The sequence below is a fragment of the Hesperophylax consimilis genome, chromosome 21, assembly GCF_061612785.1.
Source record: "Hesperophylax consimilis isolate HC1 chromosome 21, BYU_Hcon_1.0, whole genome shotgun sequence".
Classification (NCBI taxonomy): Eukaryota; Metazoa; Arthropoda; class Insecta; order Trichoptera; family Limnephilidae; genus Hesperophylax; species Hesperophylax consimilis.
This window is the reverse complement of record NC_142856.1, coordinates 24,816,931-24,837,420: the sequence shown is the minus strand read 5'-3', so window position 1 is coordinate 24,837,420 and position 20,490 is coordinate 24,816,931. Positions and strand designations below refer to the sequence as shown.

General features: G+C 33.6%; 1 protein-coding gene and 1 long non-coding RNA gene across 6 annotated transcripts in view; both read left to right on the top strand.

The window, feature by feature from the left end:
- LOC149413784 (uncharacterized) overlaps window positions 1-11,449 on the top strand; it is a 361,784-nt gene extending 350,335 nt beyond the window's left edge. For 3 of the 5 annotated variants that reach the window (XM_089644668.1, XM_089644667.1, XM_089644669.1), the window contains one exon: window positions 572-11,449. In XM_089644668.1, the coding sequence (XP_089500794.1) occupies window positions 572-696 (125 nt within the window). In that variant the 3' untranslated portion in view covers window positions 697-11,449. The remainder of the gene's footprint in view (window positions 1-571) is intronic. The other 2 variants (XM_089644671.1, XM_089644670.1) reach the window with 1 other exon arrangement.
- Window positions 11,450-14,403: 2,954 nt separating this feature from the next.
- LOC149413783 (uncharacterized) lies at window positions 14,404-20,233 on the top strand. The gene is made up of 2 exons (XR_016304205.1): window positions 14,404-14,530; window positions 19,427-20,233. It is a non-coding gene; the product is annotated as an uncharacterized LOC149413783 (long non-coding RNA).
- Window positions 20,234-20,490: the final 257 nt, after the last annotated feature.

Genomic DNA, 20,490 nt, shown 5'->3' with positions numbered 1-20,490 from the left:
TCTGTGAATGTCCTATTTAAGTTCTGTTATTATATCATTTAGGCCAGTTACTTGACAGAACTGAGATACTAAAAGAGCTTGAAAATGAACTTTAAAATTTGAAGAATTTTTCAAATTCTCCGAAACAACCTGTCCTTAGTTTCAAATAGAGAAAGCTGCTAGTTTCAGATACAAATATTTTATTGAAATTATTCCAAGTTAACGGAAAGTAATTTTCATGAATATACCTACATAATGCTGTTAACGGAATGTACCCACATAATGCTGTTAACGGAATACACATACATAATGCTGTTAACTGTTAAATTGAGTAGTATTTCTCATTTTATTATTATAAATTAACGAATGTAATTCATGAATATTATGTTTTCTTTGACGGTAGAAAGGTTGGGCATAAAGTTTGACCTCACCACTACAGTACAATATATGCAGTGATACAAATGCCCTCACTTTGGTCAGTGAAAGCAGCTTAGCTTAGCTTAGTCTACAATTTCCAGACACCGCAGATACTCATATTTCTTTATACTTTACTTGTCCTAGGATCGCTTTATAATATGTTTGTAATTTCCAGATCTGTTTATAAGCGTGGACCGTGCGTGCGGCCCCCTAACGCTGCACTCGTCCTTCCGCCACCTGGTGAAGTACGTGCGCCACGCCATCTCCATACTCAAGGCGCAGTCGCGCCACGGCTCGTGAGCCTGGTTGCCGGCACTCACGCCCAAGTGAGTGTGGGCGGAGTGATGTCACCCGCTGCCAAGCGCATGCACCGGACCAACACATACACACCTCGGGGATCGACATGTCTGATAGATGGTCAACTGGAGTAATACCTTAGGGATCTATATGTCTGGGATCATTGTCAGATAGAATAATGTATAGACCGGGGATGGAGGTGGAAACGGAGCAATACCTTCTTCAGGGAGCAGAGCAATATACTCTTCAGGGGTTTGACTGCTACAGCAGTGTGCGGTCCATAAGCATTTTAGTTTTGTGGCCAACTGCGACTCTGTACAATACGTTTTTGGGGATCAACTGCCACAGCAGTGCGGTCTATAAACAATCAAGAATTGTGATGATCAACTGCGCGATACTGCCGAACCATCCAGAATTGTAATCAACTCACAATATCAACACCGTTAGTGGGATCAATTACTACCAGAAGTTACCAACCAGATAGTGTTCAATGGTGACCAACCTGAATAAGTGAAATAAGTGACCAACTTCATCCTGGATAAGTGTTATATGTAGCCAACTTCACCCCTAATAAGGGCTTTAAGTGGCCAACTAAAGCCGGGATAGGTGTTGTAAATGGCCAACTTAACCCTGGATTAGTGTTATAAATGGCCAACTTAATGTTGGATAAGTGTTATAAGTGGCCAATTAAAGCCTGGATAAGTGTTGTAAGCTGCCAACTAAAGTCTGGATAAGGGTTGCATTGGCCGTCTTCACCCTGAAAAAGTGTTATAAATGGCCAACTAAAGTGTTATAGTGGCTAACTTCACCCTGGATAAGTGTTGTAAGTGGCCAACTAAAGCCTGTGTGTTTTGTGGCTAGCTTAACCCTGGATAGCGTTTACAAGAGACCGAGTGAATCCTGGATATGGTTTCAACGGTGACCACCGTCATGTGTCGTTAAGTTCAACGTTCAAGTGTTCGGTTCGGTTTTTTGCTCCGGATCAAATGGTGTCTTAAAGAATTTTTTGAGAAAGCTCTACATAGATATAATATTCTCAAATAAGTGAATTTAAAAAAAGAAGTTATATTACACTGTGAAAAGTTTGCTGCTTAATAATAATATTACGTGGGGAATCACTAGTAAGGTTTTTACTATTGCACGTGATGTCAATTTCTACGTACAAAGGCTATTGACAATTAAGAATGTGCGTGTACGTGACTTCTGACGCGCACAAAGGTGATACAATTTAAAGTTCTGGGCTTGTGCATTTTGTAATGGCAATTTCATCTATGATTGAAGGAAATAATTACTACTCATTTGGGATAACTGTTTTCATTCCTGCTATTAAAATAATTCACTTTTTGGCAGCTTTTTCAATTTTTATGGAAACAATAGCAATATCGGAGTGAATTTGCCTGCGTATTGAAAACCAGGTTCATGACTTTAAAAATCTCAATTTGTCATATAAGAAACATAACGTTGGTGCAAAAGTTGCCTCTTGATGTCTTTTCCACGCTGATATTGTCAATTTGAATCCTAACACTAATCTAACAGAAGCAAGTAGTTATCTGAGGCATTAAACATTATTTTTATACAATACATTTGCTCTTAATTCATAGCTTTAGTGTTTCTGCGTAAGAACCATTCGTTTTCAAAGAATGGGTGAAATTGTTTACAAATTTGACCTTGTGACCTAAATACAAATATTCAGTTTAAATTAAATTAAATCAAAAGCCCAACAAGTTCTACAAACCTTAGTTTTGATTAATTGTAATCAAGAATATTCTTAATCCTTCGAATGCTAGTATCACAAATGTATCAAACTTAAAAGATAACATATTTGATACAAAAAGTTGTGCTGTTTTTCCTCTTCCTATAATATATTTTATTATGACAATCTTTTTAAAGAAAAGCTTCCTGCGTTTGCTCTAAATGCCAAAATGTTGAAAAAGAGAATATTGAATTCCATTTATTTAAGTCTCCGAGTGGATGTGAATGATTTTTATTTTATTTTATTTGTTTATTAATTTATTGTTAGCATTAGTTTTTAATCAGATTGGAGGATTTAATAATAATACTTTAGTTTTGTGTTTATTACCTAGAACTCTTTCATTTTATTATTAATTTTATGAAGTTTTGTACCACACCATTTTTTTTTGTTATCTACACCTTCTAAACGTTTTTCCCACTATCCATATTAATGGTTTGAAAATTTATGAGATTCAGTTGACAAAGTTGCCAAAACATTTATTACGTATAGATTTACCGATAAACATCGATATATATATACATGGCCGGCTACAATTTGTCTTGACATTTATTTTATTACGTTGTGCCAGAAAAACAGCCTACATTTCTCCGTGAAAGTATTGTGACCTTTTTATTGGTAGCATTACGTTATCGCGTAGGATGTACAAATAGATATCAAAATTGCTTGAGCCTTTTTCTTGATTCCGTGAACACTTCAAATCAGCAAGAAACTAAATATTCATTCGTAAATGGACATCGCTAAGCAACAATATAATATGTAGATGGGATTGACTTATTTAACTGTATCCTTCTTGAGAGACTTCTGTACTTGATTTCACTATTAAATTAACTTGTGAAGCAATTTTCTTTCATACGAGAACAGTTTTCACTTTACGCGCCTTGCTAATTTACTTTACTAGAGAGATAAACAGTTTATCTTTATTTGAGAGCAGTGGTGGCTGGTGGTCAAAATATATGGGGGTTCACCATCTAAGATAATAAATTGAATACATATTAGGCAGGTACATACCTATTTATAAGGAAGTTCTTTTGAACATTGCCTGAAAAAGTATAGAAGTGTAAGTGTAGTTAAATTGGATGCACAATATCGACAACAATATTACATAAACACGTTTCCGTTTAACATGCCGCTAAACAAACCGTTCCTTCGATCGCGTTAAACAAAAATTTCCAAAGCATCGTATGTACCTACACTTTCAACTTGTCACAGAATATGCAAACATTCTTGTAAAATTCTGTGAGCGATATTGAAAATGAACTACTCCTCTGAATATAGGTACAAATCGCACTGCATTTGATACACATCCATATATAGATATCTATTATTATGGGTTATATAACCGAATCAAGTTTCGGCACACTGGAATTTTTAGATTGGCTGAAATTCAGGGAGTGCATAGCGCCTCCGCTCCTAAGAGCTAGCTGCCGCTGCTTGAGAGACAATTTAACTTTACACAGGCTATGTTATATTATGCTATGCTATATTTACTTTACTCTGGATTATGGATCTAGGAAGGTTCTTATTTTAATGAATTCAGTACAAAGAGGACTTAATGTATTCTCTAGCGGTATAATTATACTCTCCATTGACTTTGAAATTAAATCAATCTTTACACTTAATTAGAACGTTCTATTGGGCACACATTTACTTAACCTTTACAGCGCTGGCCCTTTCAATGCAATCCATCTCACAACGCGGCACGTATGTGTTTTACTGAAACTAACATCATGGATCCTTCGACCTGTGCAGGTGCAATTGATGAAGTCTGCTCCGGGTACCGACTTGCCAAGGCGCTGATAATACCTAACACAGCGCTCTTGACATTTTTAGTATCGCCAGGCGCCGTTTGGCATGCATGATGGCTAATGGATCACACGCGGCAGCCGCGTAGATCAAGTTCAAGAAACTGACTCCACTGGGTTGATTTGAAAAACGAATACGTAAATCTTTTAGATATGAATTATTTAGGATTTGAAAAAACGGCATTACAAGAAAAGCAATCGGCAATTATAATGGCAATTTAATAGCGTCAATATTCTTAATAAATAAATAGATTAACTCTTTGAAATCTAATAATAATAATAAATATGATAAAATAAGTTATTTTTTAAATATTGGCCTTTATATAACTCTCTCATTATGAATTGTGCGCTCCAATATTTCAGCAAAGTTCATGCTACTTTTCAATTGACTGCTGTACTGACAATTATAGTTTGAAGATGCAGTTGCATTGTTTGCGTTGCATTTTACAACTTTTTTAATCTTTGGCCGCATTAACTAAGTATTATCAGCAATCAAGATCACCAGGGTTGATAAGGCCATGTGTCAAAGCCAATTTCTTTCCGTATCAACGGTTGATAAATATTACATTATTTAATAACCAGAACCCCATTTACTTCATCGAACAAGGCATAATGATACAATTTACATTATCAACTAAGGCATAAGCATATACTTAAATAATGTCCAGCAGTGTAAATTTTTTTATCGTTACGTTTTGTTGTATATTTTATTTTGTTTAAATCGTTACCCAGTGTATTAATTTTTTTCCGCTTTTTTAAATGTAGCTCCAGTTAGATATTGGTCGAAAAAGAATTAAAAAATATATATAGTGCCTTCAAACATTACTGTAAAATCAGTTTCTGGCTTAAAGATAATTAAAATACTAAGACACCAAACAAAAGGAAATATTTCATTTGTATGTGCGCAGAAATCACATGAAGCCTTCAAATGATAGTTCTTTAGGAATCGCCGCTTTTTGGTACTTTAAAATAAATGAGTTTTTCAGAATAAAAAAGGTACGTCAGGACAAGGAAAAAAGTTTTACATTTTAATCATATTTTTTTATACAACGTGTTAGATTGAATATGTAATAATAGTGTGTTTTCAGGTATCTCAAAATTGCTTTATTTTTTATTTTGGCAATTGTTACAAAAATTAGTTAATAATTTATACAAAATGTTAATTTCTCATCTACCAAATTTAGTTGCCTCGCGTAAGAACAAATATTACAACCCAATTGTTCCCTCAAATACTTTCTAATGTGAGAACCAAAACAATTGTTTGAGAAAGTTTATTTCACCAAGGGCAATATCAACTTTTTTTTCGTTTTAATGTAATATTTTTCATGAGATCTTTCTAGAATATGCGTTTTCCCTTCTGTTCAAAGGGGCAATCTTCCCACATAAATGCTGTTTATTATTTATCAGTTCACACGCAAAAATACCAAACTTTATTAACTAAATGGATACTTTTATAATGTCAGATACATAATGAATGCGTACAAAAACCATAAGCAATCTTTAAAAGGAGATAACTGATAAAAAAAAAACATTTTAAACACTTTGAGTAAAATCTACTAATAAAGTACTTACCCCAATTTAGTTCTGTTGCAATATTTTAATTTAATTATAATATTTTCTAACAAACACCCTTTTCCCTCCATAATTCATCTATAAATGAGACATCTTTGTTTTGTTTTTGATACTTTAAAAATGGAACACATTCAAGTTTGAGTAAAATCTACCAAGAAAGTATTTTCCTCAATTTAGTTACAATATTATGTGTGAATATTTTCTCTTCCAAATTTTACAACACTTTAAAAATGGAACTCATTCAAATTTAATTAAAATCTATAAATAAAGTACTTACCCGAATGTGAACAGAGAAAATAATAAACAATTTATGTGGCAAGAGCATTGTTTTACATTGATTTACCACATTTTTTGATGCAGTAGTCTGATATATATGAAGCCTCATGGTTTGTCGGTTGGTTTGTTGGCGTAACTTGCATCGCCGTTTTCGCCAGATCTCCACAAATCCTATATTTCAGAAAACCCAAAGAGGGTAGGCAATATAATAGTATATAGATTATTAATTTATCTGTGTATCTAAGTATAAATAATAATAATATATTATGCTCATGAAAGTTAATAGTTAATTCGGTTATAGATAAATTATTAACGATGGTGATTTAAAGTGTATGAATCATTTTGTATAAATTGAAAAAAATAATTATAAATAATAATAATATAAAAATAGTTAGATTTATTTTTGTAAATAAGGATAGCGACGAGGTAAAAACTAAGTTTAATATTAAGTTTTGGGAAAGGTTTTAGGCAACTTTAAATATAGGAAATAATACTAACTATTGTAATTATACACAATGGGTCGCATTATATGTGGCATCTAGCTAAAGTAAATCACAAACCATATATAATTATGTTTATATAGAGAGACAACCTAGCCATAATGATATTACACGTAATAAGTGCATGTATTTTATAACGTAGAGTGCTTATAAAGATTTTATTATAGTCTTATCAATAGTTTGTGTTGTGCGCCGATTGAAAGTTTACGATATACTACTTTTGGTTATGGTTTGAGATTCTTACGACCAATGTTGTTGTGTCTGTTGACTTTGGGGTCTTTGAGCCGTGCTGTCCTTTCTCCTGCTCTATAAGCCAGCATTGCAACTTGGCACTTACAGCGTCCTGATGATGTGAGGTTGTTCAGAAAGGAGGATTGTATCATGGCTCAACACTCTGATAGATAACTGACATAATAAAGTTTATCATTTGTTGGAATGTGCTACTGCCTGCATTTTTTAAGTTTTTATACAGCATTTGATGTAGAAAACACAATTTGGGCATTATTATGTACTTCATTGGTTCTGGACCCAGAGGTCACTTATTCAAATACGATTTGTAACAAATTCTAAAGTTTTATATGGGCTTTTCCCATAAATTAAGATGCTTTGGTGATAGACCACCATTCAGAATTGAAACGTTGTTTGAAATTGATTTACATTTTTTTTAGTTCTAAATCTGTGTAGTCAAGTACTTCCCAATCTTCTGACACTCATTATCTTTGCCTCACAACATTCTCGTGTAGTCAAGTACTTCCCAATCTTCTTCCAATGCTCATTATCTTTGCCTCACAACATTCTCGTGTAGTCAAGTACTTCCCAATCTTCTGACACTCATTATCTTTGCTTCAGAACATTCTCGTGTAGTCGAGTACTTCCCAATCTTCTTCCAATGCCCATTATCTTTGCCTCACAACATTCTTGTGTAGTCAAGTACTTCCCAATCTTCTTCCAATGCTCATTATCTTTGCCTCACAACATTCTCGTGTAGTCAAGTACTTCCCAATCTTCTTCCAATGCTCATTATCTTTGCCTCACAACATTCTCGTGTAGTCAAGTACTTCCCAATCTTCTTACGATGCTCATTATCTTTACCTACTGAGGATGCTGTAGTGCAACTGGCTCCAGGCATGATTAAAATTGAATCTCCCTGAATCTTGGTTGAGTTTGGTGGAGAATTGTCATTTTGTAATTGTACGCTACACTATAGCGCTGCTTCCGATTGTAGTTTTAAATTTATTAATCTGCTAACAATTCACCAATTCCTGTGATCAGAATGAAGACAGATTAAAAAACGTGTAATATTGTTTTGTAATCAGTTGAAAAGTGAAATAATTCAATATGGGTAAATACAAATAGACTTAACACAGTTTAGGCGGTTATGTAGAAGTCTGGTCAGTATAATATCCAGACTTGTATTGTGTTTTCTGCATCGATGTGTGCACTACAAATTAGGTTCAGTAGAGCTGACCGCATCTATCAACAGATTATTGTATGCAACATAATAATTTCATTTGGTTCCCCATTCCTGAATATTTATCAACTTGTAATAATTATTATTTTATTATGAATAAAATAAATAATGACGCAATTTTTTTTACCATAAATAATATATTTATTGAATTTGGGCGATTGTAATTTTATATGGAATATTGTTAAGGAGCGTTGCTACCAAGTGGAGTTATATGTGACTATATTTATATAAGATTATTGTATTTGTTGATATAGACTATGTGTTTATTTGGCTTTGATATGAATGTCTTGGAGAGTAATTATTGTACCTACATCTATTTTTGCATAAGTTACTTTATTTGTAAGTTTGTTAAAAATTGGTATGTCGCCGATCTGGAAGGTAAAAGGAAACGATGAATCGCCAATAGATAATAATTTTATATCCTAATTTATTCGTGAATCTTTGAGCCCAATGAATATTGTTTCTCTCTAAACTTTGTAATTATTATAAATTAATTTTCAGTACATTTATTGAAATGGACTTATTTTCTTTTAATTTACATTCGCTCTAGACAATCACCAGAAATGAAAAATATTGCCAGTTAAAAAATGCGTCAAATATTTAATTTAGACGTGTTTTTGTTTGCCATGTTACCAACACATCAAATGTTTAGAATAAATGTTATTTTACGCATCGGTATTTAAATTCGACATTCTTTACTGAACTATTTATTTGTGCAGCATATTAATGGAGTATTAAACCCATTTGATTATATAAACCTATGCTCAATGAAATAATCTATCTATGTAGCTACAATTTATCTCAAAATGACTTAAACTAAATTATTTATTTTATTATTCTAGCATGCCGATGATATGTTTGTTATTCCATTGTTAAAACTTCTTGCCACATTAAGTGTTCTATTTAATGAAAAAAAAACAACATTATTTATTTTAATTTATATTTTAACGATTTTGAATCAACTTTTTTTGTACATTTGAAGAAAATTTGAATAGTTTAATTTTTTATTTAACATAAATTTGGCAAAACGTTGAGTATAAAAAACATGGGTCGAATGAGCAATAATTATCATAATTTATTGACAAAACAAATTACATACTTACTTATAATAAAAATAAACTTCACCTGTTATTTATAGTGACAATTTAAGTTGTGTTATTTTTGATCAATTCTACATATCTCTCTTTTGAAAATAATTGTAAGCAACGAAAATGGCGTAATTTAATCCTGTGTTTGTATTATGTAGTTTCACTTTACTTATTCACAACGATGATAATGATATTTAATTAATTCATTTGATGCATATTCATTATTTTTTAATGCTAAAATGAACCATGTAATCTTTTTGATTCAAGATAAAAATACAAACCCAAAATTTCCTTGTTAATTTAGTTGGACAATTAAAACATTTCATTTTGTAGACACCAATTTTGTTATACTGCATAGAAAATTGTTGAAATGTATACGATATTTCATTATTGAAATTCTGTTGAGAAACTCAACACATAATCTGTTGCTGGAATATATTTTTCATAGAAAATAATACTAAACTTGTATCACATCTTCAAAACGATAATGAATCACCAAAGTTTTGTAGGTTGCATTACTGTTTATAATCGGGGATAAAATAACTATTGGATAGACTATGTTAATTTAATATTAAAACATGGTTTTCAGTAATACCCTATGGCAGTCCAATTATTCCAGTTTATGTTTGTAAATAGCTCTCGGATCTGTAGAAAGCTTTTAACTGGTGTGTCTAATAGTTATTTACCCGTGTGCCAATGTTTGTTTGAGCAAAGGGAATTATTCTGTGAATTGACAAATGAATGTAATAAGTTTGTTAAGTTTCCCGTATACAGAATACAGTTAGGAGTTACAGTCTGTCGAGTTGAGTCTCAGTAGTAATTGTGTGCGTAGTAATGCAGAGTGAATGTTAACTCTACAATTGCGCGAGGACAGTGTCTTATTGGTGTGAATCAGATTAGAACAAACCTCATTCTAAATGCATGTTAATATTGCTGTGTCTGTGTCTCAAACACCATGAAATATAAAATACCACTAAATTAAAAATAATATAAAATAAATTATTTTCACATATTTTTTTATGAAACGTAGCAAGTGCTTCTTATCAGAAAATATAAAATAAATAAATGTATCTCTTCCGTTAAACCGAAAAATGAATCATTTCCATTTTGTATAGTAATATGCATTGTACATGTTTGTATGTGCGACAGAACAATTATTGGTGGGTTGATGAACATTTAGACATAATGTCGAGTATTAAATTATAACTTAAAAGGGTACCTATATTGACGAAGTTATAAAAGTAGAATTATCAGATTAAGGTTTATTTAAATTGCAATTACGTCAAACGAGCACATATCACGGCCGGATGATTACTTTACACTTGACATTCAAACTACAATTGCAACCTTTATTTCTATTCATATTTTGTGCAATCAAAACAAACCTTCGATATGAATCTTCAAATTTAAAAGCAATATATCCAACAAATATTGAATGTGCAATGTAATGTGAAATACTGTTTTTGAAGCGGAGATTTGATGACGAAATGACCTAATGTTAGTGGAGACTGAGCCATGGAGCCGTGGAGTTCTGCAGAACATCACAACTCACGAATATGTTATGCCAAACTGTACAGTACTAAGTAGACAATGTTCTGATTTGTAAATAATGTCTGTTTTTTGTAACTAGTTGAAACCGTGGTGGGATCGGTTTGCAAATACGTTTAGGTAACGCAACGTCTGTCCTGTGGAATATGCGAGCACATCTCTCTTCTGAACAATTGGAACATTCCTTTGCAACGTTTGAGCGTATTCCTCAAGGTGACGTCATGTTACCGGTTTTTAACCATTCGTTAATTTATTCAAATTGTAATTATTATTATTTATTTCGTCTATTGAACGGTTTAAATTGAGGGTGATAGTAAACTTAACCAAATTTTGTTTATATTTGTTTTATCTCCCGAGTTGGCAGTTTGCAGTGTTTATTTGATTTGTTTCTTGTTGTCTGTACGCTTGTATGTATGTATGTTGGAGAAGAAGTTGAGAAGTTGACTTCCCCAGAGTGATTGTTGTCTATTATTTGAACTGGTCTGGTGGTTCCGCAGACAGAAGCTAAGTTCCCCGCAATGCCACCTATTTCTAAGAGAAACATATTTTTATAGTTGCGGAGTTAGTGGGATGGCTCACAATAACATTTGGTACTCTGTACAACTGATGAATATAATATTTTTACATGCTAAGAGAGAAATCACAAATACTATTGATAATCCTTTATTTTTAAGAGATATATCCGCTCTGTGGGTCGGATAATTACCAAACTTTTTTGTATATTAAATAATAATTATAGAATTTATTATTGAAAAATATAATGTTTTCATTTTATCCCTTTCCTTTCCCCATTTCTAAATAATTTTACTATAAACAGGTTTTATATTTGGACAAAGCAATAAAAAATATTTATGCTGTTGGGAGTGGAAAACTTCAATAAATGCAGGAAATGTGAAGAGGGTGTTAATGTCCTGTGTGACACGTTGTGGAACCAGGAAACGCAGCTAAATATCCCAAGACAACCCTGGTGAACTTTAACAAAGGAACCCAGTTACTGTTAAACGAATTTGGAGTATCCTGGCCGCCTCCAGGAAACAGTTCTACTCCCGCAGGTCTCCTGCCATCTCCCTCCAGTTCCTATTGCCTAACGCTGCGGTGTTGGTCTCCACACCATCCAGCCACCTAAGTTTAGACCTCCCAATACTCCTTTTTCCTGTTTCCTTACTCTTATAAAGTAGCTAGTCTCTTCGTGATTGGCCATCTCTTACGTTCTCCAAAACTGTCCAAGTTAAGGATTCATTCAGAATCGAAAAGTTGCTTGAAATTGCCTTAGCTGGTGACCAGATCTGAATAGCCAGGCCCTACTTCCCAACCTTCCTCTTCCATCTCCTTAACTTCAGCATCATAAAATATGTCTCTGGACAGTCAGGAGCTCTTGTGCGATTTTCAAATTTAAAAAAAAATGGTACAATAAATTTTTGCTAAATCTGTAAAGAAAATTTTCTCCCTATTCTTGTTAAACATAATATCACCAACATTGTGAAGGCTTCAGAAGAATAAAAATAATATCAGTGAATTATCATGATCCTAAAGTGCATAACTCGAGACAGCTTTGAAATACGACGTTGATTCGAGTAAACAGAAGAGTTACTTTGCGCAGCTCATTTGCGTCAGTGGCTTTATCTCAGACGTCAACTAATGAGATAGACAATTAAGTGACAATAGTTATCATTATAGGTGATAAAATAGAGGCAGAGATGTTCAACCATCTCCTTTTGATAAAACATTTGTACACTATAACAGAGTTATCAGATGTTTGCAGTCACAGTAGTGTAACATACATTACGTAATAATAGGGCAGAAGTTGGTCCAAAACTTTCCAAAGCTGAAATTAAATATAAAACGTCAGTGAGACTACGGCATCTCCAGCCGGCCCTGTGCAGGCGCAATTGGAGGAGTCCTCCCTGGGCACTGACTTGCCAAGGAGGCACCTAATACAGCGCCCTTGAGGTTGTTACTGGCGCCAGGCGCTGTTTGACTCAGGGCCGGATCTGGGCTGAAGGTAATGGAGTGGGGAAGGAGATGGGGAGGAGAAAAGGAGGGAAAGTATCGGGCTATTCAGATTTGGTCAACAAACACAGCCATTTCAAGCAATGGTGGTCTTTCATCAGGACATTGGTGAGAGTATTTTCGAAGCACAGACCCATGAAAATTACAGGATATTATAATTATTGTAGGATTTAGATTGAATGCTGTAGAAATGAGATCCCCGAGGCGTAAGTGAGGAAAAACCATGTATGATATTATATATTTCAAATCCCGCACAACACACATAACAATCAAAATTAGTATGTTTGATTATTTAAAATGTAGAAATTATTGTGAAGCAACACAAATTAATTAAATAAAATTTACATCTGCTCGCCGGGATTTGAACCTGGGATCTATGGATTCGTAGTTAAAACCACTGAGGCCCTCAAAGCTTGCAGCAATTATTAAATGCTTACGCAGCTAAGTGTGGCAATCCCATAAGATATTATGTCTTTTGGGTTTATTTTGTAGAGCTCCATAATATACTCTCAGAATTGCCCTGGTGAAAGACCACACCTTGAAATGGCTATAGACGGGTTTGGTGATCAGATATGAATAGTCAGGTACTTCACAAACTTCTCCCCATCTCCTTCCCTTCTCCATTCCCTTCATCATCATAACATACCCCAAACAAACTGGGTACAGTAGGGACTCTTTTACAGTATTCACACAACAACCTAATTCTTTTACTTATTTTTTCTCTCTCTCTATGCATGTTATGTTATAAACCTGTTAATGTTCCTAATAAAATAAAATAAAAAAATAAAAAACAACAAAAACTAATTGATAATGGCTTCGACAGCCAAAATAACTCTCACAAACGCAAAACCATTGTTATGTATATGCAAACTAACTAACATAAATCTAAATTAATGTTTCTACGTTTAAAATTGTTCTTATTAGTGTCAGGAGTGTTTAGAGAGTGGTTTGAATGATAGAATAAGTCAGGAACACCCGAGGAAGACTTACGGCATTATATCTCTGCACTAGAATGAGATAAGGTGTTGAATAAAAGTCAATACACATAATGTAGTTTATTTAATAGTTACAATGTGGTAAATACTAGCTAATGGTGGAAGTCGGGCACACTCAAGGAAGACGTGACATGATCAAGTGAAACAAAAACTGAATAAGTGAAGTGAACAAGTGAAAAAAAAGAATAATATTATTTCTACCTTTAAAATAGATCCAGTTTTCAGGTACACTAGATTTCGCAACCTCAAAACTTTACTCCAAACCATTCATAACATGTCAGCTAGTATTTTATAAAAGTTGGTTACATATCTTAAGATATAATCCTAAACATCACTTAAGATTAATGAACTGATGATAAGTAAGTTTAAAAATGTATTTACGGAAACAAAGTAATCAAGCCTGCGGAGATTCCAGCTTACTGCGTATTTATGGTATCTTAAGCTAAACAAACACATTTTGGGGCATAGTGTCAATAAGAATGAGAAGACTGAATATTTACCACTTGAAGTTTTTTTTATTCCATCTATTTTAGCATTCTAAATGCCAAAACGTATGTCCTAATACGTTTTCCTTTGAAAAACTAGTTCTAACTACTCGAGTGTTTGAACAAATGAAAAAAAAAGTCATCGCTTATCTTGTCAGGACAGATAAAACAGTTGTTGGCATCAGACAGCGACTTTATAAACATTTAGCCTTCCAAAGGAGCACTTGAGATATCTCATAGCGTACATCAACTCGAATAGAACTTGCAATCAGTTTGTCCAAACACTTCAATGAGGGAAAACTTACAAATGGACTCAGTCGCCACCATGAATTTTTTGGTGAGTACTTACTTTTAATACATATAATTATTTAAATTTGTCATTATTATCATCTTCTAAATATATTATAGAAATCTATCAGTAGAAATGGGATCCAGATGAGTTTGTATGTTAAAGTAATGGATTTTATTATGAAACTAAAGGTATAGGATTAAGAAAGATAGAGTTTTGATATAGGTACAGGATTAAGAAAGATAAAGTTTTGAACACGTAAGCGAATGGACGAATAAAGTAGTGCCAAAAGAATGTACAATAAGAATATATAAATTTGTTTTAGACCACTTTAATTTTAATTACACTCTACCGGTTTTGGAAGCACCCTAGTTATCAAATTTGGTGCTTTTATTATTATGGTGAAGAACTAATACTTATTAACTAATACGTAATAATAAAAGCAAAAAATTAGATAACTTAGAAGCATTTGAAATCAAAAAATCCCTAAATAATAATAACCAAATTAATTTATCGTTTAGTCGCATTCTAGATATATTTCCAGTAAACCACTCTGTTATTGTCGGAATTCCCGCAATTACCCGTCCCCCTTTGTTAACCTCCCACTCAAACACCTAAATTATATTGTTTTTTAATATATCTGTCAATATTTTGTTAGTTTTAATATTCTCCTGACGAAAGAAGGGTGCTTCCGAAACCGGTAGAGTGTAATTAAAATTAAAGTGGTCTAAAACAAATTTATATATTTTTATTGTAAATTATGACGAGCCACAAAGTAAATGCTTATTACAAATATCCAAAAGAATGTATTCACTGATCTTTTGGAACTGAAATTTTAAAAACAATGAGAACGACAAAATATCAGGTTAGTGGTTAGAGGCGACGAGATCCTGGGTTCGATTCTCAGTTGGGACAGTTACCTTTTTTATTTTCTGTAGCTTGTTCTTTTTCACGTTTCGTTTAGATTTAAATATTATCTTCTTCAATTATTAAAAAAAATATATTAAAGTTAACCCTAAGCTTGCATACAAACTCAATGGAACACCTCTAATAGCAGTGACGTTACAAGACTTAGTTACCATATTAGAAGACTTAAAATGGGAACTGCATATTTCTGGGTTTATCAAAAAAGCAATTTCGATAACATATTTATCAGGAAAGCCTTTATTGACCTAACACAGGACTCAATGTTAAAAATATACAAAACATGTGCAACCTCTCTTGGAATATGCTTTCCAAATATGGAGTCCATATTTTGCAAAAGATATAGATCTAATAGTACAGAGACGATTTACAAAAATACCAAGAACTTCGAAAGACCGGCAATATGAACAGAGACTCACGGAACTAAGATAATCAACGTTAAAAGAATGAAGAGAAAGGGTTGACTTGATTGAGACTTCCTTGCAAATAGAATAGTGGATACATGGAGTAAACTTCTACAATGTGTCATCCATTCTACTAATATAAACCTATTTAAAGCTTGATTGAATTCTTATTTGGAAAGAAGAAAGGATGAGCTTGTTTTTATTTTTTATTTAAAACAACTCACTGTTAAACTTATTTTGAAATCAGATATGAGCGGGTAAGTTTTTAGATTCTCACGGCCAAAAGCATTTTTGTTGTTTGTTTTTGGGGTGTTATGCCGTGTTGCGCTAACTCCTTCTTTAGCCGACGTTTCGGACAGCGTTGCAGTGTCCATCATCAGGGCAGATCCGGTAGATCCGAAGATGTGTGAAGATCTTCGGATCTACCGGATCTGCCCTGATGATGGACACTGCAACGCTGTCCGAAACGTCGGCTAAAGAAGGAGTTAGCGCAACACGGCATAACACCCCAAAAACAAACAACAGATATGAGCGCATCAACAGAATGCTATGTGCTCAGTAAATAATAATGTTAATGTTGCATTATTATTACTTCCAGTTAATGTTGCACTATAGTGACGTCTGCAAGTGAAAAGCCCATTAGGGCATTAATAAATGCATAAAAAGATTATTATTGTAGTATGATTAGATATGTATGACGTAAATGTTTATGGAAAGAGTGGGGGACGTTCATGATAAGAGTGAATCAAATGCTTCATACAACATATTTATCCTGTCAAGAGGCAGACTAATTTACGAGTACACACGAGAAGATGAAGAGAATGTGGATGAAGCAACAAAAGTGCTAGGGTAAAGAAGTCAGACTTTTCATACTTTCTGCCTATCACTGTGATTTTATTTATTTATTTATTTTATTTATTAATCTTAAGTTAGCTCACATCTTCGTGTGTGCTAATCATAGACATATGAATATTAGTAGACCTGCCCTAAGTGATTAAAAGCGTATTATCCCCACTCCCCATACCGGTTCCATTGGAACCGGCTGGGCTGGCGTATGGCCTCAAGTGAAATTTGAAAACGTGACGTCATCATTCTTGTGCGAACTATGGTCGAGGCATCATCGGTTCATTTTACGAAATAACACGGCAAAATGTTGACTTGTACTATGAAAACTTGTAAAAATAGATGTGAAAAAGAGAATAAACCCAATTGTCGTATTACATTCCATATATAAGCATTATTTTACTTTATTTTAAGCATATTCACATCGTATAATATAGATCAGTTTTAGAAACATATTATACTATCATATCGATAAACGTCTGGACGCGAAACACAAAGCTGGTTGGTTGCTGGGAAGTAAATTATGAACATTTATAAAAGTGTCTTAACTAAATACTTAAACGAAATATTCGACTCTGAAAATACAACCGAATTTTTTTGCCGAATTTGGACTTCGCAAATTTGTTCATAACGTGGCGAGTAATTTGCGCTCCCATGTAAAAATGTCTATTCATTCCAAAGCAGATTTTACTTTTAAGAAGTAAATGGTGATATTATAATGCGAGATGCCTATTTACTGTCAGATTGATTTATTGACGAATCACAGTCAGCTTCACTCCCTTCGTTCTTCAACAGTTGATTTTACCCCTCGCCATTATCTTCTCGTCTATTAATTCCTATGTCTGTGGTGCTAATAGTTTTATAAACATATAAACATGTACATTGTTTGGCAAACATAATCTTTCTTTAAATATTTCAATAAAGTCTCAAGAAAAGAAACATTAATAATTGAGATAGACATATTTTCTTAATTCATTTTTGAACTTATTAATATTTTCTATCACAGATGGTGTAAAATGTTAGTTTATATTAATTTAATTGAAATTAAAATCGTATTTTCTTCTTTCCGCCAAATAACACTGGAAAATACAAATTGTCTTGAGACTATAGTTAATACTTATTAAACAAACAGAATTAATACACTATTTAAAATGGATTATGCGTTTGTTAAACAATAGCTATTATTAACCTTTTGAACGCGTTAATTCGCTCCGTTTTATCTATACCCGTACGCGGTACATATTTTCAAATACCTATGCATGCAATTAAATGTCAAATTATAGCATTCTGGCATGATTTATTGGACTATATAGACAGAACAGATTATTCTCCACAATATGTAAACAAATCCTCGTGTATCAACACTCTTAGATGTTTATAAAAACAAAAACATAAAATTTCATACAAAGACGTACCGTATCTTTTGAATGTGGTCCCGCCATTCACTCGGCGTCATAAATAAACCACTCTCGGTGTGTGTGTACTTAGGCCACTGTGTTTATAGACACAAGTGGGACACCATGATCACTTATCATTCTTAGTTATGAAAAGTTGTGAATGACAAACTAGTACTGACGCCATCCGTTGACAAAAATGTAAACTAAAGGACTAAAAGGCGCGAAGAGGCGCACTTGGTTATCGATCTTTTTTTATGAAATACAATTTTATTTTTGAGAAATTCTTGTAGATGTCAGCATCGTGATAGTTCTACAAATGTCCGAGTGAGCAAGAAATACATTTATGACGAAAGAGAGCGGGAATATCGGCCGTCAAAGTTGCCGTATCAACTGTTGATACAGCCGCGTGTGAGTATAGACTTTTTGCCGTAACAACAGTTGATACGGCCGCGTGCAAAGAGTTAAAGCCTGAAGAGATAATGTAATACATATTATTCTTACACTATGTTATTAAATCACTATATAGCTAATAATAATATATTTTTTATTGAAATTCTAATATTGATTAATAGAACTCTTGTTTAGTTTAGACACAAAAGCATACGAGTACCCTTATAAATGGTATTCCTTTCTCTAAGTAGTCGCTCCACTCAGCATCTTGAGGGGAAACCCTCGAGTTGAATGTATGAATCAGTAAATGATACAATAAAAAGTTGTCACTTAGCATTATTGTAAACCTTTGACTTATTTGTTGAAAATGCGTCTATGACCACACAAGTTTTTCTAATTATTATGCTATTTGACAAAACGATTCTTACAAATTTATCAGATGAAATCATAGTCACTTTGCTCTTCTTGAAAGAGGTCAATCGAGACTTACGTATTCCATCAATGATATACTATACACGGTGTACGGAAACTTGTAGTAAAAGCGGGAAACTGGTGAATCTACGTCACATTTAGAGACGATTTTGTGGAACAACTGTTTTTTGAGTAAACTAAGAATTAAATTAAATTAAATTAACATTGGAATTTTTTAAAGTCAAATTTGAAAAAATCTACAACATATTGAAAAATATATATTGGCCATAAAACTTCTTATATCAGCTGTTTAATGTCTTCTTTAAAATGCATCTAAACGTAAACAACTTCAAAAGTTTTTTTAAACCCTTTAGTTCAGAAAACAATGGAAAAAATATAGTTTTTTGAGTTCTCTGTGTGATGCAGATTCACTAGTTTCCGTGTATTTATAACATTAAAGTCCCTCCCCTTGTCTAGTTGTCTAGACAGAGAGATAACATAGTGCAGGTAGAACTTTAGTAGCAGATGAAAACTGCAAATTATCACTTATTGTAAAGTCAATGTTGTTATTGCAGGCAGAAGAGAATGTCGAGACAAGGAAGATCATAAAGAACGTGTTGAGAAGAAACTCAATGCAAGTGGTGGATGAAGTTGTGGAGAAGAAAAGCGAAGACCACAGATTGCTGACTCCGCCCATAGATCTACTCCTCAAAGAATTCTCAGAAAAAAGACCAACCGAACCCACTCCGGAAAATCAGCATGACAAATAAACACCCACAATACGGTCCCATCAGATAAAAGAAACACGGGGAGATATGGCATTAAAGCGTGCTGATTGTCGCCGAGCTACAACCAAATCAAACTGGCCAACAAAGCAGCGGAGCCAATGAATGTTATGCTTTTGGTGTGTATGTAGAAACGAAGACGGCGTGCCACTGTGTGTTAATGCTGTTGACGACACTTTTATGCGCATGGTTTCTATACTAACAATGGTTCATGGTTTATCTCCCTTGTTTTTCTTATCTATGGTTCTAACTACAATTAAAATTAGTAGAGGAAGGACAAAAGTAGACTGAATGTGTGCGAGTGTGCTAAAAACGAATTACACAAGAAAAAATCCTAAAATTGCAAGGCCCATGTTGAAGTAATGGATTAGATTATTAAAAGGATGCTTTCTTTACCTCGCATTCGCCAGTGCATCCTTAACCTTTCCCTTGCTGTGCTAAAAAAATACACGCGTTCCGGTGCTGTGTAGTCAATACACATCTCAAAATAAGCAATTTAATATCGGAAAAATATGAATATTCATAGCTAATCGATTATGTTTATTATATTTTATATCAAAAGTGATAATAATTGTAATTTATTTGCTGAAAACATGAAAAAACGAAACGTGCGAGGGGTCCACATCTAACGACGGTTCGCGGCCAACTGGCTAGCGGCTAGCGGCTGGTACAAACACAGCTGTGTGGTCGTAGGTATCGATGGTCTAAATCAAAAACTATAACTGCAGAAGTGTGGATGTCTCATGTTCCCGCATAGCGAATTAAAGCGGGACATCAATAGCGTGTCATTTCCTCGCACACTCTTCGCATATTAGTATCACACGGTTGATTGTATTGGTGTATTTGTTCCCGAT